Source organism: Camelus dromedarius, chromosome 2 (genome assembly GCF_036321535.1).
Source record: "Camelus dromedarius isolate mCamDro1 chromosome 2, mCamDro1.pat, whole genome shotgun sequence".
In the NCBI taxonomy this organism is placed as follows: Eukaryota; Metazoa; Chordata; class Mammalia; order Artiodactyla; family Camelidae; genus Camelus; species Camelus dromedarius.
This window is the reverse complement of record NC_087437.1, coordinates 118,916,074-118,943,224: the sequence shown is the minus strand read 5'-3', so window position 1 is coordinate 118,943,224 and position 27,151 is coordinate 118,916,074. Positions and strand designations below refer to the sequence as shown.

Genomic DNA, 27,151 nt, shown 5'->3' with positions numbered 1-27,151 from the left:
CCGCTTCTGCTTGGATCCCATCTTCATTCATCCTCCCAGGCCCTCTCGCCCCTTGGTCGCTCCTGCCCACATCCCAGGCTGTGCCCTCTCTCCCTCCTTCTGGGCTCCCCCAGCCCTGCCCCAGCTCCATCCACGGGGGACACTCCCTTCCTGGGGGCCTGCCTAGATCCCTGGCTCTCTCTCAACAGCACCTTCTGCTCGTGGCCCCGACTTTGTATCTCCCTTCCTTCAGCTCCAACACAAACGCATCATCTCCACTGAGAGGCTCAACTGGCAACCGTGTCTGTTTCCTGGGGCTGCTTTGACTAAATGCCAAGACAGGCAAGGGCCTTAAACAACACATTTTCCCCCCTCATAGTTCTGGAGGCCAGAAGCCCAGGGTCAAGGTGTTGGCCTGTTTAGTTTCTCCTGAGGCCCCCTCCTTGGCTTTCAGATGACCATCTTCTCGATATGCCCTTCCACGGTCCTCCCTCTGTTGGCACACATGCTTTTAGTCTCTCGGTGTCCAAGCTCTCCTTCTCGTAAGGACGCCAGTCAGATAGAATTAGGGTCCACCCTAAATGCCTCATTTTAGCTGAATCATCTCTTTTAAGGCTCCACCCCCAAATGTGGGACATCCTGAGATCCTGGGGGTTAGGGCTAACCAGATGAACTGGGGAGGGACGTTCACCCAACACAGCTGCTCACAGTCAGCCTGCCCCAGACCACGTTCTTCATCACTCCCACGTCTGCTTCCCCATCTCCGTAACTGGCACTTCCAGTCCCCCAGCTGCTTGGACTAAACCCTCGGGGTCCTCTCTGGCTGCCTGCTGTCTCTCAGCCCCCATCCAGTTCATTAATGCCGCTGCTGTCAGTCCCGCAACGTCCCAGCTGCCGGGACACCGTGGAACGCGCCCTCTCTGTGGACCCTCCTCATCCGCGTGGTGTGCCAGCTGCAGGCTCCAGTCGCAGCGGGGAGTAGAGTGCGCCTTCCTTCCGACAGCCCTGTGATCTCTCTGCTGCCTTCCAACTACTAAAAACAAGCCAAGATTCTCTGGGTTGCCCCGAGGCCTCCGACAGTCTGCCCCAGTCCCACTGCCTTCATTTCCATCTCTCATCTGGTCTCTGCCAGCCTCTGGTTCCTTCCCCACGCGCTCCGGGAAGGTCCTTCCTCCACTCAGGTGCGCCTGTTTCCTCTCCCGCCTCTTTTGGGGGCCGCCCCCCACTCCTGTATGAGGAGGACTCCCTCGTATCATCACTCTGTCCCCACCCCCTGCCTTGGAGCAGTTAGCCCCATCTGACCCTGTGTGTTTATTGTTTGTTTCTGCTTTTCTGTTGGACCAGAAGCTGCACAAGGACTTGCAGTCGCGGTCCCCAAGCCCCCAGCACGGGCCTGGCGGTGGTTCAGTAAACTTGGCAGCGCCCCACAGAGCACAGGCAGGAGCCAGGAGGGAGCACAGAGGAAGGTGGGGAGGTTTTGTTTGCTTGGCAGAAGCGTCTGACCTCAGCCTCCAGTGAGACAGGGTCTCGGGAACAGGCTGCAGGGCACGCGGCATGGACCAGATCCAGCACCTTCTGGGAAAGCTCACACAGTGGTTCCAAGCGTGTCCCATGCCAGGGCTGGCCACGCAGATGCCCACATCAACAAAGGAGGCCAAAGAGTGTCGCTCAGCACCCAGTTCTACCGGGACTGAGGCGCGACCCACCGCGGTACCTGCCAAATGGGCACTGAGGGAAAATCAAGGCACTAACAGAAGGGGCCCTCTGTGCTGTGGACAAGCAGGTCCCCGGCATCATTAGATGCATATCTCAGGAAGCCTCTCAATGACCCGGTTCCCTGCTTCTCCCACACATCAAAAAGCACTCACATCATTAACTCGAGATACCTGTTTTTTGGAACCAGCAGTAATCTTTTACCCAGATGTATGCTTGACTGCATGAATTCCTAGCCAAAAAAAAGAAAAAAAGAAAAAAAAATCCTGTATAAACTGGCTTCTCCCCCACCTCTTCAGAGTAGTCATCTCAGTGTCACTGAGAGGCTGTCTCCCGGGCTATAGTCTTCAGTAAGTCCCCGAATACAACTTAAACTCACAGCTCTTACGTGCTGTGCGTTTCCCGTAAGTCTGCAGCTACAGGGCTGCTGGGGCTGCCCCGGCTCCATCTGAAAGGTGTGAGTCCAGTCAGCCAGGTCTTCCAAGTCTTAAAGAGGAGCTGGAAGGCTGGATTTTATGTGACATCTCCCGTTTTAAAAATGTTGGTTCAAAATGCTTTTAGAATTCCATGTTTCTGCTAAGACATGTCATACAGACCTCGTTTGGCCACTACAACCAATTGAGAGCCTTGTCCTAGAGCAAGCTAAAGTGGCTTTCCTTCTGGTCTCGAGTCATAAAGTCAAAGAACAATTAGGACACAAACCTGTAATTTAACCTTGAAAGCCATACAGAGGAGAGCACCGCTGTAGAGGTCCTTCCTCCCATCTCACAAGATGGACACAGATAGGCAGTCTCACCTCGAGCTTGTTCAGCACTTTCAGGGGAAATAGGATAAGTGCCCCTTTCCACAAGGCACTTCTTGGCACCTGCTGGAAACTCCCACGTGAAAGACCCACATCCCTCATGACTACAGATGTGAAAGGCACCCCCAGGAGTTGTGCAGTCCACAACCTGCACAGCCGCACAGGACAGCCTAGGCCTGGATGTCTCTGTCCAGCCCATCCCAGACCTACTCGGGTTTGAGAGTTGTCTGAACTCTCCACTCTGGAAAAAATGAAAACTTGTATTTGCCTGGCTCTCCCCAGTTGGCAAAGTCTCTCCTTATTCATTGGTTAGCCTGATTCTCCACGACCTAAAAATGTGTTATTGTGCCTGTTTTATGGATAAAGGGACTAGCTGAGCAGTTTGCCTCTGAGGTTACGGAAGCCGTTAGAGGCAGGAGTGCCGACCCCAGAGCCCTGCCTGCAGGGCTTCCTGGAGGCCTGGGGTGCTCCCCCAACCCCCGGGCGGCCCCGGACTCCCTAGTCCTCATCCTCAGCGCAGGCTCGTGCTCCCACTCCCACCCCCGCACCCTAGGTCACTGGGGGGTCACCCCCAGTCCCTCTCAGGGCACTGCCCCAGGGTTACTGGGGGGGACTGGGAGCCGTACTTTTTCAAGGAAGCAGTTGGTAAAAGAGAAAGGAGATTGCTGCCGTCTTCCTTTTTTACGTCAGAGTAATTCACTGTTTTACAGCAGATTTTTTCGTACCCAGAGCTGAAAGACTTTTACAACGGGCAACATGACTGCTGTTTAATTTTCTTTATTAGCTGTATTGAGTAATTTATCACCATCTACACAAAATCGGCCCATTGTTGTCAGGTGCAGGCTCCCCCAACACTGCTCACCCAGCAGAACAAAGCCTAGCTCACTAGTCACGGCAAAGGTGGGGTCTGCAGAGGCCTGGAAGGCTGGGTTAAGGCGGGGCTTTTAGGGGATGGGGGCTGGGGGTGGAGACGGGTGAGATTAGGGTTGGTTGTGGGTCACAGGACCAGAGCCGGACCGGCGAGAAGAGCCAGGCCAGGAGTTTGAGGCACGGCTTCAAAGAGCCTTAGGGCACGAATGGTTGGTACTTTCCATTGAAGAGCTGGTGGGCCTTCGGGGGATTTCTGTAATAAATGATGGAGTCGTTTGCCTGGGCCTTCTGGAGTAGTAGAGTCATGCTAATGAAGGCAGAGGAAGTAAAGCCTTGTTAATGTGGACAGTGAGCTGTGTGGGGCGTGGGGCGTTGGTGGTTTCAGTTTTGATATTTTAAAGGACAGATTCACTGAAGCAGCTATAGCTTCTAAACACCAATGAAAAAAGGAATAGCTGTGTACTTAGATCTTAAGTGTATATACACACACACACACACTTTACATATATACAGTGTTTACACACACGTACGTGCATGTGCACACACTTATGTACACGTAAGTGCACAGATATCGAGAGAGTGCTCAGCATGTCACAATCTCAGATAAACAAACGAGAGGCACTCGAGCCCAGAAGAACGATGCCATTTATTCATCAGCCTCGGTTCATCTCCCGAGCGGATGGATGCAGCTGCAAGGCGGAGCATCTTCGCGCCTGAAGACACGGGCGGGCCGGGCCGCCACTCAAGCTGCCAGCCTCCTTGGAGGAGTCGCTCCTAGTCTGCTTCGCATCGTGTTGCCCCCATCCTAACAGCTCGGCTGCCTGTCTCACACTTTGACTTACGGCTGGACATTGTGTTTCTCAGGGGAGAAGGAGATTCAAGGGTTTTATGAAACTTTGGGCCAGCCATTGCCAGGAAAAAACCCCCAGAAACATGCGCACCGCCCTAAGTTGCCTTCCTGACCCAGAGCTGAGGGGTTTTGGGGGTGTGGAAGGAGACTGGGGGCAGTAAATTCAGCATCAGTGTCAAGGTCTGAAAGTGTCATACATGATCTCAGTGCAGGGGGGACGTGCAGTCAGCACACGCTCAGGCAGAGGCTTGCTGCCCGTCACGAGGAACAGATGTCACCGTTAATTTTAGTGCTTTTCTAGATATGAGGAGACACAAGAATCTGGGCTCATAAAATCTTCTCCTGAAAATATCCGTCTGAAGGCCTGTTCTGCAAGTTTTCCCAGAACATAGAGCGCCTCATTCCTGACCCCACCCTGAGCTCCTTGCAGTGGGTGTTGGAGGTCCGCGGCTGCAGCGGCCCATGGGTTAATCCAAGCAGAGGTAGATGGCAGTGCCAATTTCAAGGTGGCAGTTGTTTGCGTGGATTTTAGCCATAAAAGAGAAATCGTGTGTAAGCGTGAAAAACTTAAGCATGTTTTATAATAAAATACTTGTGGGGAAAAAACCTCTGAAATTTCGGTTTTTAAGAAGTTAACTATGAATAAAATAATATTTATAATTTTTCTCTTTTTCAGAGAAAAAAGTTACTCAGATCATTGATACTCTTGAAAAGACTTGACTTTGTAGGGTGAGGGCGGCAGGAGGGTGAAGGTTCAGGGCTCACATAGGGATTGAGTGGGGCCTGTTTCATTAGAGCAACCCTTCTGCAAACACATTGCATTTGGTAATTAACGTGTTAATTTCTCTTGCCAGACCCCGGGTAATATGCGTTCTACAAAGAATAATAAAAACTGTATTGCTCATTTAGAAACAAATTTTAATAAAATGGTAAGAAAAATAAGAGGGGTGTAATATTATTTGCAATGCAAATGAAGCTTGTCACTAGGTCCCTGGGCTGACCACACTGAGCCCCTCTCCAGCCACAAGCACCTCCCCCTACCTGCTGTGTACCTGGTCGGGGAGGGGAGGAGGCAGAAACCAGAGGTGCAAATTCATCTCCTCTCTCTTCCTAAACCCTTCGAGGGTGTCCTTGCACTGAGGTCGAACCAAGCTCTTTGAATGGGCAGGCGAGGTCTCCGTGGTCTGACCCAGCCCGCTTTCAAATGTTCTCAAGCAGCAGCACCTTTCTAATGAAATATTGGCCACAGTCTGCAAAATGGACCCAAGCAGAGGTGGACAAAGGAGAGGGCTCAGATGTACCAGGGGCCGCCCTAGCTTGGCCTCCACGCCCCATGGGAGCTGGCCCTCTCGGAGCATGCGCGGTGGTTACAGGCCTTCCTGCCCGGGAAGCGGGGCAACGCAGCTCCTTTATGCTCTCTGTCCCGCAGTGGCGCCACTCACTGCCCCTGCCTCCCCCACCTTGCCAAGGCCACCAGCCTGGTCTTCAACCTGGCCCTGGCTGGGGAACCCCCAGCACCTGGACAGTCCCCGAGGGACAAGCTGGCCAGCACTTCTGCCTGCCTCACTCTCCTGGGAAGCATGGAGCTTGAAAGGAAAGGATCTGTGACGTGACATGACCCAAAGAGTGGCCCCTTTATGCCTCACACCCTTGACTTATACAACCTTTCATTCAACTCGGTGCTTTTCTCAAAGCCCAGGATGTGGGCTTGAAATGTAATTCAGGAGGTGGACCTGCAGTCAAGTTTGTTTAACAATAAACCGTTGTCATTGGAGCAGTGCTGCATCTACTAAAACGCTCTGAGGGCATGGCGGGCACCCAGTACACTCCTGCTTGTATTTCCCCTGCAGCTACACTGCCATTTATTATCTGAAAGTGTTGGCATTCAGCAATGAAATGAAAACATTAGTCTTGACCTGATGAAAAAAAGTCTTTCACTCACTAAGGCAGAGAGAACTCAGTCCACTGGGTTCCTGACAGAGGCTAGGTATGTGGGGGCTCTGGTGAGAACAGAGTTTTTAGTGCTTTGAGGTAGAATTGTAGTTTGACCAGAAATAGACTCCCAGACATAGAAAACAAATTTATGGTTACCGAAGGGGAGAGAAGGCGGGGAGGGATAAGTCAGGAGTTTGGGATTTGCAGATACACACCACTGTATATAAAACAGGCAAACAACAAGGAAGGTCCTCCTGTAAGTACAGGGAACTGTATTCAATATCTTGTAACAACCTGTAATAGAAAAGAATCTGAAAAGGAATATACATGTGTATAACTGGCTCACTTTGCTGTGCACCGGCAACTAGCACAATAGCGTAAATCATCGCAATCCTTCAATTAAAAACAAAACAAAGCAAAAAAGAAATGTAGTTTGACAGGAGACAGCTTGAAATTCACCAGGCTGAGGTTGGCGGTTCATCCAACAAGAGGTTGATTCCAGAGTGGATTAATTATAAACAAATCGGTGCACATACGTAGGAAGTGCACACCCTTAATTTACGGTTCCCAGACCCAGGGGTACCATCCTGAGAGGCTAGAATGCGTCTGCTTGATGCCGTGGCTCTGAGTCAGGGTAGGTGTGTCACGAGAGCCGTAGCAGACTGTTTCAGGAAAAGGTTGTGTGTCTGGGCACTGCTAGCAGTAGTTGTAATAATCACTGTGTAATAGTGACACTTTTCTAAACATTTTCCATGCTGTCACTCATTTAAACTGAGTTACCACCTTTCCACAGGAGGAAACTGGGGCTCGGGGAGGTTAAGTGACTGCTGCCCTGTGTCAGTTTCCCTGGGAAGCGAGAAGTTTCTCAAGGAGTGTTATTGGGGTCAACACTTCGGGGGCTGAAGGAAGCAGATGTGGATGGAAGGAAGTGCTGAGCTGTGGTGCAGTCACCATGGAGGCCTCGGCCAGCCCCGAGGAGCTGGGAGCTCAGCCCACCCCAACCCACCCGTCACTGGTGCAGACTCCGTCCTGGTGGAGAAGGGTCAGAGGACTAGGGGTCCAGTGCCTCGGAGCTAGAGGTGGGCTTTGGGGAAACACGTAGCCACTTCGGACGTCACGGAAGAGCCAATGCTCTCCGATGCACCGCAGCTATCTGGTTACAGGGCTGTCCCTTCACTGCTGTGAGAGCGGAGAGTCACAGATGAAGAAACTTGTCAGCTCAGGGATTCATACTCTCTAGAGGAGAAAAAACATCAAGCAAGAAAACAGGTACTGAATCATGGAAAAAGCCAGAGAGGTGCAGTCACCTGGCCTGGCCAGCATCCTTCTCTCTCTGAACCAGGACTTTGGCTGGTGGGGACCGAGGACCAAGCCTGAGTCTGGCTGTGGACCTGAAGACCTTCTCTCTAGACATGCGCTGGACCTGGCGGTGGCATCTCCTGAGATGCATCATCTCACACAGAAAGCCTGCAATCCCTCCGCCCCTGACTGCAAAAGGAAGTCCCCTGAGGGTAGAGCGGGGAGCCAGCAGCTCCTGTCGGGACAGCAGGCCGGGGGTCCCAGCCCTCCGTGCTGGGCAGGAGTGGGGGACCTCCAGGGGATCACTGACTGCTGCTGCTTCTCCTCCTCTTTTCCAAGTAGGGTTTTTTATTGCCATTGCCCTGTTTTCTCTCCATTATTATGAATTCGGTGTGTAGGGGACAGAGTTAGAAGTTAGCCCCCAGGGTCAGGTTCAAGGAGGCCTGCTGACCTCAGTGAGCACCCATTCACCAGCGTTCCTTGTCCCAGGTGCCTCGATGGGGGCGGGGGATGGTCTCCCCATGGAGTTGAGAGCGGCCGGGTGGGGAGGACCCAGATCAGATGCAGGGGACTCAGGGCCCAGAAGGCGGACAGAGGGAGGCGGAGGCAGGGCTGGCTGTTCCTCCGTCACCTTCACCGCCACCGCCAGTGCTGGTGACGCTCCCTCCCTACCCCGCACACCCTTTCCCCTGTAATTGTCTCCCTCTGGGCTCTGAGCAAAGGGGGCTCTGAGCAACTTGGCACACAGACTGGGGCCCCTCCCAAGTCTGGGAGCCACAGCCCCTCTGTCTGATTCAGCCCACCAGATGGCTGTGCCCAGAGACCCAGCTCCGGTCTCAGCCCCGCCTGTGTGCCAAAGGCAGGTCAGGTGCCACCGCCCTGGGCCCCAGGGTCCTCAGCTGTGAACGGGGAGATCAGCGTGCCTGTCTCCCAGTGAGGCAGCGCAAACTCCAGTGTGGGGCCCGGCGTCGTAAATGTTTAATGAGAGGTAATTGCTATTTTTACAGGGCCGAGAACCAGTACATACTGAGCCTCGGAGCAAAGTCTTACAACTTGCTTCAGCCACAAAAAACCCCAGCAAATACTGAAAACTCTTTCCTTGTTTGAACAAGTGGGATTTGAATTCACCCAAAGAACTTGCTGCAAGTGTGGTGACTGTACAAAGGAGCCCACAGGCGAGGTTATCTTCCCAGCAGTGGTGCTTGGATAAGGGGCCTCAAAACCCTTGGAGGGACAGGCCGAAGGTCCTGAGATCACCCGGGGTGGTTTCGTGTGGCTTCTGAACACTCCTTGCCTCCTTTTGACTCAGAATAAATCCTCTGTGTCCTGCATGTCTGTATTCCAAGGGGTTTGACTCTTTTTAGTGCCTCCAGGCTCTGGGTACCCATGGGAATCTTAGGGCTGGTGAGCATCAAACCACAGCCCAGTTATCCTCTCCCTCTCACCAAGTGTGGGGCCAGAGATGGATTTCTTTTTTTTTTTTAATGAAGAGTTTTGTCTTTATTAAGTTATGCATTTTTTGTATTTGCATATTTCTGGGTTTTTTTTTTAAATTGAAGTATAGTTGATATACAATGTTGTATTAGTCTCTGGTGTACAGCAAAGTGATTCAGCCATATGTAGATTACATTCTTTTACATATTCTTTTTCACTATAGTTTATTACAGAATATTGAATACAGTTAGTTCCTTGTGCTTTACAGTAGGACCTTGTTATTTATCTATTTCATATATAGTAGTTTGTATCTGCTAATCCCAAACTCCTAATTTATCCCTCCCCCACCCCCTTCCCCTTTTGGTAACCCGAAGTCTGTTTTCTACGCCTGTGAGTCTGTTTCTGTTTCATAAATAAGTTCATCTGTGTCATATTTAAGCTTCTACCCCCCAGTGATACTGTATAGGATTTGTCTTTCTCTGTCTGCCTAACTCAGTATGATCATCTCTAGGTCTATCCATGTTGCTGCAAATTGCATTATTTCATTCTTTTTATGGCTGAGTAGTATTCCACTGTGTGTGTGTGTGTGTGTGTGTGTGTGTGTGTGTGCGCACGCACACGTGCCACAACTATACCACAACTTTATCCAGTTGTCAGTTGTTGGACATTTAGATTGTTTCCATGTCTTGGCTGTTGTAAATAGTGCTGCTATGAACATTAGGCTGCATGTGTCTTTTCAAATTAGACTTTTCTCTGGATGTATGCCCAGAAGTGGGATTGCTGGATCATAGGGTAAGCATATTTTCAGTTTTTTAAGGAACCTTCATACTGTTCTCCATAGTGGCTGCACCAATTTACATTCCCATCAACAGTGTAGGAGGGTTCTTTTTTCTATGCACCTTCTCCAGCATTTGTTATTTGTAGACTTTTTAATGATGGTTATTCTGAACAGTATGAGGTGGTGCCTCACCATAGTTTTGATTTGCATTTCTCTAATAATTAGCAATGTTAAACATCTCTTTATGTGCCTGCTTATCGGCCATTTGTATGTGTTTTTTGGAGAAATATCTATTTAGGTCTTCAGTCCATTTTTTTGATTTGTTATTTGTTTTTTTGTTATTGAGATGTATGAGCTGTTTGTATATTTTGGAAATTAAGCCCTTGTTGGTTTCATCCTTTGCAAATATTTTGTCCCATTCTGTAGGTTGTCTTTTCATTTTGTTTATGGTTTCCTTTGCTGTGCAAAAGCTTATAAATTTGATTAGGTCCCATTTGTTTATTTTTGCTTTCATTTCTATTTATTCTATTTATTTTTTATTGCCTTGGGAGACTAACCTAGGAAAACACTGGTAGGATTTATGTCAGAGAATGCTTTGCCCAAGTTCTCAGAGATGAGTTTATTGCTGACAGATATATAGCTCCCTCATTCCCATTAAGGGACGTGTTTTCAGGGACACACATTTAAAAACCAGTTAGTTTAATGATACATACATCACGTGTAAAATTATGAAATATTCCATACATACAACAGGATTATATATAATGCAGAAAGGTATAAAGAAATCACAAAGTGAACACCTGTGTAGTCACCGTCCAGACTGAGAAGGATTGTCACCAATGCCATGATGCATTATGTCCAGTCCCCCCAGTTTGCATCTCAGCCCACTGAACCCCATCCACTCCCACTGGGGGAAAAACCACAGTACTGAACTGGGTGTTTATCCATTTCCTTCTCTTTCCTACAGGTTTGCCATGTATCAGTGTACCTCCAAAACTGTTATTCGATGTTGGATGTTTAGGACTTTATATAAAAGAAGCCCCCAGTATGTTGTCTCCCTGCAACTTGCTTTTTTTGTCTCACATTTTGGGAGATTCATCCACAGTACTGCGGACAGCTGTGGTTTGCCCATTCTTATTGCTGGGTAATGTTCCATCATATGAACAGACCAATACATATTTATTTCTTTTCCCATTTGGAGGAACCGACAGGGGTTTCCTGTTAGTACCTAGGTTGTTTCCATGATTTTGCAATATAAACAGTGCTTCTGTAAACATTCCTGTAGAAGTTTCTGGGCACCTTGCAAGAATTCTAGGTACATCCTTGGGAGTGAAATTCCAGGGTGAAAGTTTTACACATCTTCAACATCACCGCAGAACACCAAACCGTTTTTCAATGTGGTTGTACTAATTGCCTGCCTCCTCCTTTACCTCCCCCCTTTCCCTCCAGCTGACTCAATTTTGGTCATACATGGTACTGAGCAGATTTAATTTTTAATCAGTCTGGTTTGGTGTTTGTTTTTTTTGTGTGTAGTAAAATATACATTACATAAAATTTACCATTTTTCATGATGACTTCTACCTTTAAAAAAAAGTAAAAATTCACCATCTTAACCATTTTTAGGTGCACAGTTCACCGGCAGTAAGCACATTCACACTGTTGTGCAGCCATCACCGCCATCATCTCCAGAACTTTCCATCTTCCCCAACTGAAACTCAGTCCCCAGTAAACAGTAACTCCCCATTTGCCAACCGCAGCCCCTGCCACACTCCACTCTGCTTTCTGCCTCTGTGACCTTGACCCCTCCAGGGACCTCGTGTGAGTGGATCAGACAGTGTTTGTCTTTCTGTATCTGGCTTATTTCACTCAGCATCATGTCCTCAAACTCCCTCCATGCCGAAGCACTCAGTTTTAATTTGGGCTCCACGTCCTACAGCGATGTGTGTCTGTGCGTTTTTAGAAGGGGTTGGTTAGAGGACCTGCCCCACAGGAGCTGTGCAACCTGTCTCTGTGTGGCTCTTGTGCGCTCATCTGGTGCTGAAGCTTGCAGACCACAGGGGATGATGGCATGTTACTCTGCTCAGGATGCTGCAACAAAACCCCACAGTCTGGGCGGGTTAGACAGGAGACATTTACTTTCTCACAGTTCTGGAGGCTGGAGGCCCAAGATCAGGATGCCTGGCTGTTGGGGTCCTGGTGAGGGCTCTCTTCCTGGCTTGCAGACAAGTTCTCACGTGGCCTGTCCTCAATGCATGCACGCTGAGAGAGAGAGAAACAGACAGACATAGACACATACAGACAGAGAGATCGAATCTTCTTTCTGTAAGGCCAGCAGTCCTGTCAATCACCAATCTACCCTTGATCTCATTAAACCCTGATTAAGTCCTGTCTCCAAATACAGTCACATTGGGGTTAGGGCTTCATCAAATGAATTTGGGGTGCATGGTTCAGTCCACAAGCGGAGTAACTGGGGGGGGCAAGGACAAGCTGGAGCCCTTACAGTTGAGCTGGAGCCCACAAGGTCGGACTGTTGCCCTAACCTTGACCAAGTTGTCCTGCAGAGGCTGGGGTGGGGTTCACCATCACAGAGCAAAACACACACAGCCTTGAGTCACAGAAGCCGGAGGATCAGGGGAAAGGACCTGGCCACTGCCTTGAGCAGTGAGTGCCTTGAGTGGTGAGCCAGCTGAGCAGCAACGAGTATGGAGCAAACACTGGCCCTGATTCACTTCTGTCCGCCAAGCCTCCCAAGGGCTCATGGCCCAACCTAACCAGAAACGCACATGAAAGGAATTCTAGTGAGACTGTCCCTTTACAAAGCCACTCCGTCATCTAAACATTCTAGTCTTTTATTTTCACATGTGATCTTTAATTTACCCAAATTGATTTGCGTATTTCACATGATACAGGATTCTAACGTCACCTTTTTCCTTCTGGGTAATGAGATTTCCCATTAGACGTCTCCGCGGGCCTGTATGCCCCTGAAACATTTCGTGCTTCCGTACGGAGATGGCTCTGTGTCCAGGCTCTCTGTCTCTTCCCATTCACTGTTTCCTCTTCTCCCTACATTAATACCCCGATCAGCTTTCTGCCATAAAGTCGGGAGGCTCAGTCTCCTTCATTCGGTCTTCCAAGTGGGACAGTTTATTAATTTAGCCAAACCAGCTTCCTTTTACATACGTCCATTCTACATGGGTCTCATAAATTGTATATTTCAGTCTTTAAATATTAGACAATCTGATAATCTATATCTTTCAAAAAATCTATTCATATTATCTGGACAGTGTGGAGTATTTACATGTGTTATGAATTACATTCCACTACACAGTCTAAGAGTTTGCTTCTGCCGTGTGCCTGGGACATCACCAGTCTGGGACCACTTTAGATTAAATTCTTGACTTGATGTTCCTCTGACTACAGAGATAGTGGGGATTCGGGTGCAAAACTTAAATTCTCATAAGAGGGCTTGTGGTAGTTATAAATTCTCAGGAGAGTGTTAGTGCTGCTCCACTGAGAGCTGAGACTAAGAAATGGAAGTGTTTACTGGTCATCACCCATCAGTGGGATAGATACATTCTTAAAAAATCGTCTTCTTTTTGAGGGCAGGGCTTTTTGGTGCTGACTTGGTGCTGTGGTGCCAGAACAAGTCCCCCCCCCCCCCCCGCCCCGCTGAGGACTGTGACGTCGTCATTCACCCTCACCCTCTGCAAGACAGAGGTGGCTGGATGATTTCAGGATCTCACAGCCACCCTGACTTCCCCACACGGGAGCTCCCGCTTCACTTTTGTGTCTGAGGATTTGCCAAGTTTTCTTGCAAAATCATCTGTAACTTTAAAAGATTTTCAACAGTATATATTCTATCAAGTCCTGTTGGCTGTTTCCTAGTGTGGACAGTATCTCAGGATGTCTAGTCTGCCCTATGGCTATGAGAAGAACTCTGTTGCTTGTTGTTTTTTTTAATATCTAATAATACTGTTCTGTTTTCACTGTATTACAGCTACTCCCCTTGGTCAATAATTCTGATTTCCACTTGTATTCATGAAAGAAGTGGGAAAGGGGGCTTACTTCAGAGTTGGTTTGAGTCAGTGGTTGGATGATGTCATCAAGAGCTGGGTTCCCTGTCATCACTATGCTACAGGTTTTGACGGAAGAGCCATCTTTATCCCGGTACTCGCTGCCTGGTGATGGGAAGATGGCTAGCAACATTTCTGAGATGACTGGCTGCTTCTTTCTCCCAGCACAAGGAGGAGGGTCTCTGGAAGCTCCCATAGAAGAGTGAAAATACACCATCCTCCCCACCCCGACCCCACGCCAGGAAACCTCTCTTCCAGGTCTCACTGGCCAAAAGCGGGTTGTGTGTTTATCCCTGAAGCAAGAATCCTGGCAGGCAATGGGCTTAAGCTGCTGAACCAGACACTGGCCACAGGCCTGCTGCTAGCACCGGGATGGAGCTGGCTCCCCAAGTCGGTGATCTACTCCTGGGAGACGTGTATACCTCCAAAAAGTTCCAGAAAGTTGCAAAGAGAAGGGGATGTGAATAGTGAGAGAACAGCCACAAGAGGGATGAAGGTGCGGACACATATACAGCCTGGTGGACAGGTGGACACTGGTGTTCTGTGGAGCAATGGTGTCATTTGGAGGGCTCCAAACATGCTACTCAAAACATAAATGAGTCACTGCCAAAGACCCCGTGACCTGACCTATCTGCAGGAGACAGTCCTCAAGGGTCTTCTGCTTGGACAAACTTGACACCAGTGAAGGATGAGAGATGAGAAGGACTGGGGCATGTGCCGGAATGTCCCCTGTGGTGGATCTAAGGGTGGGAGCCAAAGGAAAGGATGCGAAGAACTTACTAGGTAAGTCCAGCTCCCAGGACACCTGCTCAGGAAGGAGCTCTGAGCCGATGCAGCAGGTGATTTGGAATGAATTCAGCTTCCTTTCTCTTCTAAAGCAATCCGCCTTAATTTACATATTGCAAACAGCATTGGAAAGAGCCTCGTAAGGATGATGGAAAAGCCATGCCTTCTGAACTAAGATTTCTCTCACCCTCTTTCCTCACCCCCTGTTTCTCCTCTTAGGTGGGCGGGAAGACTTCAGCCACTCTTGGGGTTGTTCCCAGGGAGGGGGAGGGGCTTGGGACCTGAGGGCAGAGAGATGCCGCCCCAACGGACTGCGGAGGGTCCTTGGCGCGAAGGGCTCCGTCCTTGGGCTCTACTGCCCGGGCCAGCGGTCCCTGGGCGCAGACTCCTGGGTCCTCGCCTTGGGCACAGAGGCCATGCCGGAGCCAAGACCCCGCCGGCCCATACAAGACTTGATCAGCGCCCCCAGGATCCCTCTCCTGAATCCAAACTCGACTCCTCGGGCCGCGAAGCGCCGCGACCTGCTCGGCCAGGGAGGAGTACGGCGGGAAATGCCCTCCTCCCCAACCCAAAACTGCCTGCCGGGGACGGAAGCGTCCTCGGAACTCCCTCTGGGTCTGGCCAAGGTCCCGGCCCGGGCTTTCCCTGGGGGAAACTCCTCCTCCCGCAGCCCCCTCCCCCGCCCCGATCCGCCCCGCCTGGGACAGCCGTTCCCGTCCGTCCCCTCCCCCTGCCCGAGGTGACCCGGGACCGGCGCTTGGGGGTGTCTCCCTGGGTATACTCGGACACCGCCTCCCGGGATTAAAGCGAGAGCCGGGGAGGATCGGGGACTCGGCGCTGGGCAGAGGAAGACGCGAACCCGGGGGGAGGCGGAGGAGGAGGAAGGGTGAGGGGCAGGGAGCGCCGCGCCCCGGAGCTCCGCAGGTAAGCGGCACTCGCGGTGGGTTCCCTGCGCAGGGCTGGGGGCAGGGAGGGGGTCCCGGGAGCAAGGGAGAACCTGGGCGCCAGGGAGCGACCTAGCCGCCGCCCCGCGCTGGGTGGGAGTAGCAGCAGGTGAAGCCAGGTGTGAGCAGCTCCGGCCCTGCAGGCGCGTCCTCCCACCAGCCGGCGCGCGGGGCCGAGCCGGGCAAGAAGACGTCCGTGGGGCCTGGAGGGTTCCGCGCGCCTGGGAACCCCTTGGCGCGTCGGTCAGTGGCCTCTGGCTGACACGTTGGCATCGCTTGCCTCGGGCAGGCTGCCCAGCGGGTCCTTAGCCAACTGGTCGGAGAAGAGAGTGCCTCCGGGTCCCTCAGGGTGGGTCCCCTCGGCGGGACCCGACTTAGCTCCACCTGCTTCTGCGGAATCGGGGATGCGCCTTTTCCCCTGGGGACGAGTTAGAGGGGGAATTGTCGACTCGCTTCTTTGTTTCGGGAAAATCTCTGCAGTCCCGGAGTGCTACCTGAACTCCTTCTGCTTCTTGGTTCCCTCCCGAAGTGGGGAGAAACTGGAAACTCGCTGAGATGCTGGGAGCGATACGGGCGGCGCGGCGGGGACGGCGGGGACAGGCCCGAGGGACTCGGGGCGAGGTGCAAACCGCTCAGCGGCCCCGGGGAGGGACTGCCCACGGCCCGGGCCCCGTTGCCGCGACCCGGAGGCGATGATCAGAGCTGGACCACCTGGGCAGCGGGCACCTGCGGGTGCCTCCCCCGGCCTCGAGGGGTGGTCTTGATCCCAAGGCGCGCACTTCCTGCCAGGGACGAGGCCGGGCACCCGGGCGCTGCGGTCCACCGCAAGCCGTCCGGCAGGACGCGGGATGGTGGACTGGCAGCCGAGCGCACCAGCCTGTCAGTGGGTGCCCTGCCCGCGGCTGCACGGGCCTTGCTGAAGAATTGCCTTATGGCCCCAAATTTCGTGCTTCCACTCCCCAGGGGGCCTGGTTGCTGGTGGCAAACGACATTGGCTGGAGCCCTGGCATTTTCGTGCATGGAGCCTTGAGCCCATGCGGCCAAGGGCCCGCCTCGCTGGAGGGCACAGAACGGTGATTCTGAATCAAGATTACTGCCTCTGAGGCACAGGCCGCGCTGGCGAGCCTGGTCAGGTGGAATCCTAGTGGATCGCTTGAGAGGGAAATGATAGCGACCCGAGGTCCGCCTGGTGGGCAGGGGTCACCCAGGGCTCGGCCTCCAGGCTTCGAATCCCCAACCTCCATTCAAACAGGCGCGGTAGCCTCGGGGCTCAGGAAGGAAGGAGGCACACAGGTGAAGCGCTGATTCCCTGCACTCCTGTAGTGAGCCACCCGAATAATGGAAAATTACAAAGGCTGCTAAGGAGAGTTCCAAGGTGTTTAGAAAACCTGAATTGAGAGGAGGGTTGTTGACTTAGCCTGGGAGGTCACGGAAGGTTCTCCAGGAAGTGAGGCTGGCGCCAACGTCTCCCGGAGAAGGGGTGGCGACTGGACGCGTGGGCAGTGCTTACCAAGGACAAGGAGCCTGGGGGAACCAGCGCTGCTGCAGGAGAGGGGGGTCTGGTAGGCCAGGTGGGGGGGAGCCCCCAGGGAGTCACTGGAGGGGCACTCTTAGCTTCCTCAGCTTTATCATGTGGCGCCTGCCTGTGTCCCCCAACCCCACCGACCTTTACTGGACCAGTGAGGTCAGAATGAAAGGTCCCGGCGCCATTTCTAGGGCCTAGGGGAGTGCTTGGAGCTTGGCCCCTTGGTGCCCTGGGCTGCTCCACCCTGGCTCAGTCACCTTACTTGTAGGAGACACTTTGGCCACACTGGTACCATCATGATACCAGTGGATCGGCACTTTCTTCCAGGCAGGCATCATTCCAAGCTCTGTAGAATGGATTTAACTCAGTTGTGTGGAAATTGAGGCAGAGAGCTGAAATAACTTGCCCTATGTCCCGAGGCCTGTAGGGAGAACTGGGGATGAAGGCTGGTCATCTGGTTCCAGGGAAGCTGAGTGAGGCCTGGACTCCTCATGTGGTCGGGGCTTGTTCCCAGACAGGGCTGGTTTCCCCATCATCCAAGAGCAGGGGCCCCCTTGGGCTCCGATCTGCCCCCTTCCGGTGAGACCTGGGTGGGAGAGCAGGGGATGCTTCACTGGGGCAGCGCAGAGAGCTAACCTCCCAGGTGGTGGGGCTGCAGGTGAAAATGTCCTTTAGGCGAGGAAGCGCAGAGACACGAAAGCTAAGTGGGTAGTGATGGTCATCATTCTGTAAGTGGCTGACCACTGCTCTGGGCCCAGCCGGGGGTGGGGGTCAACCAGGAAGTACAAAAGTGAGAGCGGTGGCTCTCAGCCTTTTCCACCTAAACCTGTGGTGGGAGTCCCGGGGGCTTTGCTAGCATTTGGGGTCATGGCCCTGCATCAGCCTCTGATGGAATAGGAAATCTCATTTTCTGAGCCTTCCAGAGAATTCCAGGTTTGGGAACCAGGGGTCAAGTCTGAGCCTTGGGCATGGACGTAGAGAGGAAAGGCGACTGGGTCAACTTAGAGCCTGGTCAGCTTTGCTTACTTAAGGTGTGGACGCTGGCCCTGCTGGTGCGGAGGGTGGAGGAGGGGCACGCCAGGCCCCAGGTGCTCTTCCGCCTCTGCTGTTTTCACAGCTCTGGGTCTCCTGGGGTGGTCCTGCTTCCCACAGCTGCTCTTCCTGGCCCCTCCTTTACTTTTCAGGGGCCCTGCCGTTGGGTCTGCCCCAGGATGAGTTGAGTGGCCTCTGGGGATGGGGTGCACGCACGGGTGTCACATGCCTGAGTGCTGAGGTCTGAGTCGGGCCGGCCGGCCTTAGTGAGTCCCTTGCTAGCTGGGTGTTGGGGAACATTGGCTCGCAAGTCCCCAGGGCTGCAGGCCTGGGTGTAGGGGAGGGGACTCCTGGTGCCCCCGTGCCCTTGACCATCCTGGTTCCAGATCCACGTGGATTCCTGGGGAGTAGCCAATGGCTCAGCTGATCATGCAGGCAGTTCTGGGGGACACACTAGAGGCAGAGCTTGAGGTCAGGAAGGAAGGGTATATGACCTGAGACTTGGTTTGCCCCGGCCACTGGACAGAGGTCAGGCGAAGAGGATTGGGAGTGTGGAAATGTCGTGGGCAGCCTAAGAGGCACCGAGGGAGAATGGCAAACCCTGATTTTCTGATGGAGGTGTGGGCAGTTCCTTGGACTGTAAACACTGTGGAATTTGAAGAAGGAAGGTGACTTAAGCATGCTTTTTCTCTTGTTAGAGGTGAGGAAGGAAGGAAGGACTTGCTGTATGGGTGGAAACTCCAGGCATTTCGTTTGTGTGTACAGAGTTAAGCCATCAGGCATTGGTGTGGGGAGTTGGAGGTGCAGGAGGGGGTGAGGATGCAGAAATGCGATAAGAAAGCACGAAATGTTTGAAGGCACCAGGTGAAGCCTGGAAGCTGAGGCAGGGTCAGGCTGGACGGGGAGCTCAGTCAAGGAGGACTGGGAAGAGGGGCTGTGGCGAGCCAGTGGACATTTGTTAGGAAAATATTTTCTAGTGACTCTGAATTGGCAGATGAAACTAAGGCCCGGTGTTAATGATCGCTTGCTGGTGCGTGGCCCGGCGTCAGAATCCCTTTAAGGCCCTTGCTTTCTGAGGGCCTTCCCGGCAGCGCGCACACCTGGCCTCATTTGAGACTGGATCTGAACCCCGGACGTGTGGAGTTCATTCTTCAAGTTCTAAATCACAGGTAATAAAGGAACATCATGTCTGGCCTCGCAGCTCAAGCCCAGTTTGGTTCTAGAATGTGCTTGAGAAACGATCTTCCAGGCCTGGAGCAAACTTTTCTTGGTTTGAGGAACTCTGTTTCTTCCAAAGCAACCCAGTCAATATTGAAACGTTCTCATTGTTGGAAACTTGGTTTCCCTGGATTGAGCTAAACCTGCCTTTCTGATATCGCTGACCATTTTGATGCTGGATTCAGAGTCTGCTTTCCACATGACAGTCCCTTAGCTGCCATCAGTATCTCATTACTGAGGGCTGCCGTGTGTTGGGGTCGGTGCTAGGACACTCACACACTTATCTGTTACATCTATTTCACAGACTGACCTGGGCAGGTTCTTCCAACCTTAGACAGTGGCCTTTGCACATTGTCCCTCCTGGAGGGACCGGGCCCCTCTCCAGCCCACCTGTCATGGCAGCATGCAGTCAGTTTTGTGCACCAGACCTGTGAGGTTACCCACATCCTCAATTTGGAGGCTGTTTTTTTTTTTTGGTGTTTTTTTTTTTTTTTTTTTTCAGGTGCAGGCTTTCCAGCTCTCTCTCTCTTAAATTTCATCTTACTCATTTGGCCTTTGGGATACCTAAAAAAAAAAAAAAAAAAGGAAGACTTTCTTTGTATGGTACAAAGCTAGATTTTAAAAAAAACAAAGGACCAGACCCAATTCCTGCCCTAAAAAGTTTGCAATCTCGTTTGGACAATGAGGCATTCATAGAAAAAGAGACCTGGATGAGGCAGGCAGGGCCTCTCCTGAGCTGGCGTGCCCGCCCCACTACCCTGTGCCGGTCGCTGCGCATGCCATTTGTCTGATCGCCTTAGCCTTGTTTATATTGAACTCTTCCTTAAACCCACCACTGTCTGTTAGCTTTCCTCTAGCAGTGCATTTTATCCCCAACAGTCGAGAGCATCTTTACGTATAATGTGATTTTATGCAGTGGTTAAGGCATCAGTGATCTGCTGATCATCCATCTGCTCATTGGGTAGGGAGTGTCTGTTGCTCCTGCTTGCTGTGGAGTTTAAAGAAGGGGTACCGAATCTGAGGTCAAGGAAGTGCGGTGGAGGGGCTTACAGCCCATCACACCTCATCATACTGCCAGCATCTCAAGGCACCTGGAGGGCTCAACTCAGGAGCATGTGCATGAATGGCGGTGTGTGGAGAAGTCAGTGGAGCCTTCATTATAGGGGAAATTCCTACCCCTGATGTGAGTCAGTGTCTATGAGATTGACCTCATTTGTGTTGGTTTAGTAGTTTTCAAAATAAGCCTCCAGTGTGTTCTGAGATCAGAGGAGCGATAGCGCACGAAGAGACTCCTCTGATTTGGAAATAGTTTCATTACATCAAGGGGTGCAGGAAGGAGGGATGGCCGGCAGGTGACTCGAGGCATGAGTCAGCTCCCCCGAAGGAAAGCCAGAGTGGACAAGACAGCCGTGTTCCGTTGTGTGACTCGAGTGGACGGCGTTGGAGCAGGGCCTCCCCCCCCGAACAGGGAGGGGGCGGGGCTTCGGCTCGTGTTCTCTCTGTCACTTCAAGGAGAGGTGCGCCATTAAGACTGGCTTTCACGAATCAAGGGCAATCACCTGTATCCTTTAACAGATGGGACAGAACATTCGAGAAACAGTGTTGTCTCTCACCATCCAGGTTGTCTTGTCCCTTTCAGGGACCAGTTAAAGAGACGTGCTGCCTTTTGTGGGCCTGGAATGGCTGGTTTTGAAGATGAGCGGCACAGAACGTGCTCTCCTGGTCTCCTTGGACAGCGGGGCGTCTCCCGTCGGATCCAGTTCCCAAGGGAGACGCTTCTCCCTTCTTTCCTCTTTGGCCACTGGGAATCAGAGGCAGCACGACTCTCACCTTCTCTCCCAAAGTCCGTGGTGGCGGGTCTGGGCGTGGCTGGTGCTCTGGTTCAAAGGCTCTATGGGCTGTGGGGTCGCTGGATGAGATAGGATTGTGCTGCGATTATTGCTGGCTCCTGGGCTTATACTGGGCCATTCATGGCCATGGCCCCCTGGTGCCCCTTCCTCTCCTGGCTTCCTGGTCTCTCGCTGTTAGGGATCTTGAATGAACAGAAAGCGTGGATTTCAAGCACTGATTCATTCCTCCCTTCAGAGGGCTCTTAAACTGGGAAAGCAGCCAGTGGTATCGAATTTTCATTTCCTGAAACTTCAACCAAACCTATAACTGGTGAGATAGCTCAGGGGCACAGGGAGCTACCGCCTGAGGGCAGAGAAAGCAGCGGGTGAGAGTGCCCACCAGGGCGGGTCTCCCTTGAAACTGATCTGAGGAAGGTGGGACTTTTCTGCTTAGACTAGAGGATTGCGCTGCTGTCAAGTCTCAGGACCCTCTCTTTTTACAGAGCAGACGTGGGAAAGGTTATTAATATGCGATAATCACGTCCACTTACAGGCTGAAATGTCATGTATGTTCTAAATTGTGATCTCTTCCTCCTGTACACAGGTCAGGTTTCTTTCCTCATACCCAGAAGGTGTTGACTCTTTTTTCTAGTCTTAAAAAAAAATCTCAAAGCTATCAGTACGAACTGGTCTTTTTATCTTTATTTGAAGAGTTAATAAATGAGCTGGTGCATTTTTCTTGTGACTTGTTCAACAAGGTCTCCCAAGATTAAACAGCCATACTCAATATTTTTATTTATAGCAAGTTGATGTTGGTTTGTTTTTTTTTAAAGTGCAATGAGTCAAATAATAACTTTGCTTGGGAGGCAGAGGGGCAGAGCCGGCTGGCACCGGCTCTGCAGCGTTTGGGCTCCACTGGGTTTTCAGAGCTGGCGGATTTTGTGTCAACATCTCAGGATCACTTTCCAGATGCAAATCTTAGAATCTGCAAATGCTCCAAATGAGGCCCACCCTGCCTCTGTGGGCTCTTCAACATGTACCAGCTTTGCAATCACTTTTATTTAGCGAAAACATATGGAGCCCTGATTGTGTCCCAGGCACTCAGAACTTCACTGTCAGCTCGTTTTGCTTCCCTGATGACCCTAGAGCGGCTGCCAGTGTCAGCCTCCTTTGCACGGGAGGACACCGAGGCTCGGAAGCCCCATCTGACCTGCCCAGGTCGCAGCCAGCCAGTGCCTGAGCGGGGTCTGGACCCGGGGTCTGGTCCCCGAGGTCGAGGCTGCCGCGCTGCCCCCGGCTGTTTGAGCACCTGCTGTGTGCCGGGCACCTTGGGGGGAGAACCTTCATGCCTGATCTGGCCGGCCTTGAGGCCTCGAAGCCTCGAAGCTCAGAGCTTTCTTCTCTCTGGGGACCCGGCCCTGGGGGCACGTGATGGCAAAGGCCGTTTCCTGGAGCCTGCTTGGTCATTTCAAGGCAGCCGGGAGCAGAGGACAAAAGCTGTCCCTCGCTCGTGACGGGAGAGTGACGTCGGACGGGCTTTACTATGAGGCCCCTCATGCCGAGGTCTTCCTAGCTACTGCTGTTAGCTGTTCACAGACGTTGGCAAACGAGGTGACCGGAGCTTTCTTGTCACTACCGATAACTTTAGAAACCACCAAAATGCTTAGTTCTGAATTTCTTTCTTTTCTGGGTTTGGGGTAGGAAGTGGAGTAGCCAGTGGATGTGAATGTGTTTTAAGAAAACTTTTTTTTAACATAACGTGTTTATTAACATCGAGGGGATTCCATACGGCTTCTCTGAAAAGTCAGGTGTGCCCTCCACCTGGGACTAAGCCCTACACCGCCCGCCCCACGGTGGGGTGGCGGCTGCTCCCTGGGCCCGAGGATGCTCCGCGGGGACGAGCCACAGCCCCGGCGTGCGAGGCATCTGCCTGCACCCTCGCGCTAAATCTCCACCTGGGCGAGCCAGTGTGATGTTACATCCACCTCTGTCCAAGCTTCCAAGAGCTCACCTGCCCAATGACTCCTCGGACGTAGCACTGCCGGGAGTTGACCCTGGGGCTTTGCCCTCCCCTCCCTGCTGCCAGACTCAATGTCCTCTCAGTCCTTGTGCGTGTATGCCTTCCCCGGATGCTCCTTTGGGTGGAGGTGACGTTGGGGAAGTCTGGGCTTCCCGGTGAGGCCGGCTCAGTGCAGCAGGCTCTTGACTTAAGGACCAAGCAACTGGGTCCCCGTCTTTTTCAGGCGGAGCAGCTGCGGCAGGAAGAGGTGGTGAGGTGAAGGTTAAGGTGACCGCACAAGGCCGCCGTGGTTCTGGAGAGAGGTGACCCTCGCCCAGACGTCCAGTCCTTTCCTGATTCATCTTCCGCACACTCGCCGGCATGGAAGTAATAGTCTTGCCCTTCCATCTTCTAGGTCACCTTGAACGTTCCAAATACCTGCCTTTCCCTGATGCTGCTGATAAAGTCAGGATGGCTCTAAACTCAGTAAGTGTTTAATTATTAGCTTCCTGGCCTTTCCTCTGCTCCCTGTTCCTTCTGTTGCTTCCAGCAATGTGTGGGGGTCAGCATTTTAAGAGCTGCTTGCAGGGAATGCCTGTGCTCCAAGGATGCTCTGAAGGCATTCTTGGGGTTGGGGCTGAGCAGGAAGGGGTGGGAGGGGAAGCCATGTGGCAGTTGGACAGATGGGGGTCTTGGAGCTGCTGGGTGGGGTGGGTGATGTGATCTCCCAGGGCCTCTTCTCTTCCACTCTGAGTGAGGGTGGGGCAGGGGTCAGGGGTGGGGCAGGGGACAGAGAGAGGCAGAGGGAGTGAGTCCCCTGGAGGAAAGTGTGCGGGATCCCCCGGCCAGCAGACCACAGTGTGGCCTTGCTTCCAGGTGGGCTGGGACAGGCCACGGTTGAGTCGGACACTGCGCTGACCGCCCCTCAGCCCTCCCTGAGACCCTCCCGCAACACACACTTCGGCGACAAGCGCACTGCCTTTATTCTCCATCATACACACATCACCGACTCACCTTGTACCTGCGAGTGAGCACATTAAATAAAGCATTAATAACAGAAATCTGCGGTTAATAACAAAAGTTTTCCGTATCTTCTGTCTGGAAAACAGATCTTTGATTTCCTCACCCCTGCACCTGGTGGGATTTCTTTTCACTGGATCCTTTTAAAATGTCAAGTCAGGGCACAGGCGTTCACAGGGACAAAGCACGGGGCTTGCTGCGACCTTCCCGGGAAGGACAGTGTGTTCTTAGAGGCCAGCGCCTGTGCGGTGGTGGCTGTTGGTGTGTTTTTTGCCTCTGGCACCATCATTTAGATTAGAGATTACATTTCATTTTCCTTTTCTGTTGCTGCTCTGGTTTAGAGTGTAATCTTTGGACTTTTGAAGGAGCCCGTTGGTGAGTTATTAAGCTCCTGTTTGGCTCAGTGGTTTATAACCGCACTCCCTGGAGGCCCCTTTAAAATTCTAAGCACTCCATTGCTTTTAGTCAACAAGAGACAAGGGGCAAAATTAATGGGTGAGAAGTTGTCTTGCACAGGGACACTCAGATCAGGGGGCAACCGTGGCCTCCCAGAGTGTCCCAGCCAGTGGGCAATCCAGGGGACCTGGGGAGGGCAAGGTCACAGGCTGCTGGGGTCCGGAGGGGCCTCTGGGGGGCGGGGTCTTGAGGGGTAGGTCTGGAGAGGGCAAGTTTTAAGCAAGCAGAGTGGGAGGAGAGGGCTTTCTAAGAAGACAGAAGCCAGTCGAGAATGGAGCTGAGAGTGAGGCTGGCTGGCTCCCTCCACACTTCTGGATGGACACACTGCACCCCAGAAATTCCACTCCCAGGGGCAGAGTTGCTGAGCACACTCTCCACACAGTCGCAACTGCTGTAAGGTTGCTCACAGCAGTGGAGCTGCTAGCAGCCCCACCAACACACACAGAATTGTAAACCGTTCAGGTAGATTTCTTAACCTCTGTCACTCACATTCCTGTCTGCAAAATGGGCATATTGATCACCCCTTAGGGGTCACGGTGTCATCCTAGGGGCTCTGGTCAGGTTTCAAGGAGACCATGAATGCAGACGCCCTGCAGCAGCAAGCTCTCAAAGGTCAGCGATCACTGTTCTCATTACAATTCTGGTCTTGCTAGTTCGTAACTTTGCAGCCCATTCTCGGGGCGTAGGACATTGACTCACTCTCAGACTTCTATGCATTTTTTCTTGAGTTTGTTACAAAGTCTCAATGTCAATTTAAAAAAATAGTAGACAAACACAAAGCAAAAACTATTGCCAATTAGTTTAAAACGTGCTGGTTAGTTTATTTTAGGTGAGGTCAGTGTTTGGCATAATGGAAGATGCCCCCGGGGAATCTGTGGCTCTGTTCCAGGGCCTTGTCTGAGTGCGACGGGCTGTGCAGTCGCCCGCTAGGATAATCAGTGTTTACATCGTTCATCTTTCTCGTTGTTCAGGGATCACCACCAGGAGTCGGACCTTACTATGAAAACCATGGGTACCAACCCGAAAGCTTCTATCCTCTGAAGCCCTCTGCGGCCTCCAGTGCCTACATGGTGTATCCGGCTCAGTATTACCCGCCTGCGGTGCCCCAGTATACCCCAAGGGTTCAGACGCACACTTCGACACCCGTCATCCGCATGCAGCCCAAACCCCCGTCGGAGACAGTGTGCACCTCAAGTAGGTCCCCTTTTGCATGTATTTCCTCTAACGGAACCCGGGCCTTGGGTCTGCCTTCCCCGGGGGGCCCTCTGCTCCCCCTGGCTCTGCTGCCGGCTCTCCTCTGCCTACCGGGCAGGTCTGTCCCAGGATCCTCTCACCTCTCCCCCGCTGCATCAAAGCTGCAGCCCGGGTCTCGCCTCCGGCCTGGGGGACGCCCGGCTGCAGAGACCTTCATCTCCCATTATTGCTCGTGTGCCAGCTTGGCCAGTACCACCCAGGGGGGGGTCTTTCCAGCCAGGTTTCCCTGAACTGCTTTTTGCCAGTTCATCTTGAGCAGATGGTAAGCCCCCAGCACAGGAATAAGCGAGCCAACCTTCCTTCATGGTACTGATCCCTGGACACGTGCTCAATGAGTATTTCGTGTTCGGTGAATGAAGTGGCTGGTGGGGCTGTTGCACAGAAGCAGCCACGACATTTCTCTTGGCTATGAGGATCTTGAGGACAGACCTGAGCGGCCGAGGAGGAGGGCTGAGGGATCAGAGGTCGCGTGTCCTCACCCATCACCTTAATTCCACATCTTTCTTATCTCATTCGTCTGTCTCCTTTCCCTCTGACCCTGTTGCCACGCCCCTCTTTTAGTGCAGGCTCATTTACATGGCAGGAGCCACCCAGGCAGGACTGGCAGAGCGGTAGACCTGCACAGCACACTGGTTCTAGCACAGGGCTAGTGCCGGGGCTCACTCAGTGAACACTTGCATTGATAGGGTTTTTATTTTGTGAGATATGCAATCAGACACACACAGCTCATGCAGTTAAAGATGAATGGCAGGTGGATTTCCACGCCACCATAGCGGCAGTGGGTCATACTCGCGCTCTCTGAAGCCCCAGGCCCCCCCAGACCTCTCCCACACTTTCTGAGCGCCTTCACTCTTGTATTTCTGCCTCCAGCCTGGCCTCTGCCCCCCGATGCTTCACAGGTGGCCCTTCCATCCTTCCTTCTCCCCACCGCTACTCTCTTCCATCCTTGCATTTTCTACCCCTTGAGGGTCCTTCCTCCTTAATCACCCCTGCTCCTTTCCTCTGTGGCTCTCTTTCCCTCCATCAGTTTCTTTCAAATCAAGGAAATGCTCGTCTCTGCACTTATGTCCTTCTGGCAGTGGCTGGGTAGGTTGAGACTAGTGACTCCTAATTGGGGCGATTTTGACCCCTAGGGACATTTGGCAATGTCTGGAGACAGATTTGCTGTTATAAATTGGGGGAGTGATACTGGCATCTCCTGGGTAGGTACCACTGACACTGCTAAACATCGTAGTGTGTAAGATGCCCCCTGACCAAGAGGGACCCAGCCAAGACGCCAGTGCTGCCAAAGCTGAGGACTTCTGGCCTCGGTCCACCATGAAGGTTGGAGGCAAGCCAGGCCGAGGAGGGTTAAG

General features: G+C 52.4%; 1 protein-coding gene and 1 long non-coding RNA gene across 4 annotated transcripts in view; one reads left to right on the top strand and one right to left on the bottom strand.

Annotated features, from left to right (window-relative positions):
• Positions 1–10,338: 10,338 nt before the first annotated feature.
• On the bottom strand, positions 10,339–14,866 carry LOC135318593 (uncharacterized). Of its 2 annotated transcripts, XR_010376764.1 has the most exons (3): positions 13,726–14,866; positions 12,584–12,723; positions 10,339–11,919 (listed from the first exon to the last, which is right to left on the bottom strand). It is a non-coding gene; the product is annotated as an uncharacterized LOC135318593 (long non-coding RNA). The 2 variants fall into 2 exon arrangements; XR_010376763.1 differs by lacking the exon at positions 13,726–14,866 and having other exon boundaries at positions 12,584–13,288.
• A 411-nt stretch (positions 14,867–15,277) lies between these two features.
• TMPRSS2 (transmembrane serine protease 2) overlaps positions 15,278–27,151 on the top strand; it is a 31,359-nt gene continuing 19,485 nt past the window's right edge. The window contains exons 1-3 of one of the 2 annotated variants that reach the window (XM_031459890.2): positions 15,278–15,443; positions 23,482–23,552; positions 25,514–25,736. In XM_031459890.2, the coding sequence (XP_031315750.1) occupies positions 23,538–23,552; positions 25,514–25,736 (238 nt within the window). In that variant the 5' untranslated portion in view covers positions 15,278–15,443; positions 23,482–23,537. Of the gene's footprint in view, positions 15,444–23,327; positions 23,390–23,481; positions 23,553–25,513; positions 25,737–27,151 lie in introns of those variants that run through there. The other variant, XM_064476112.1, reaches the window with a different exon arrangement.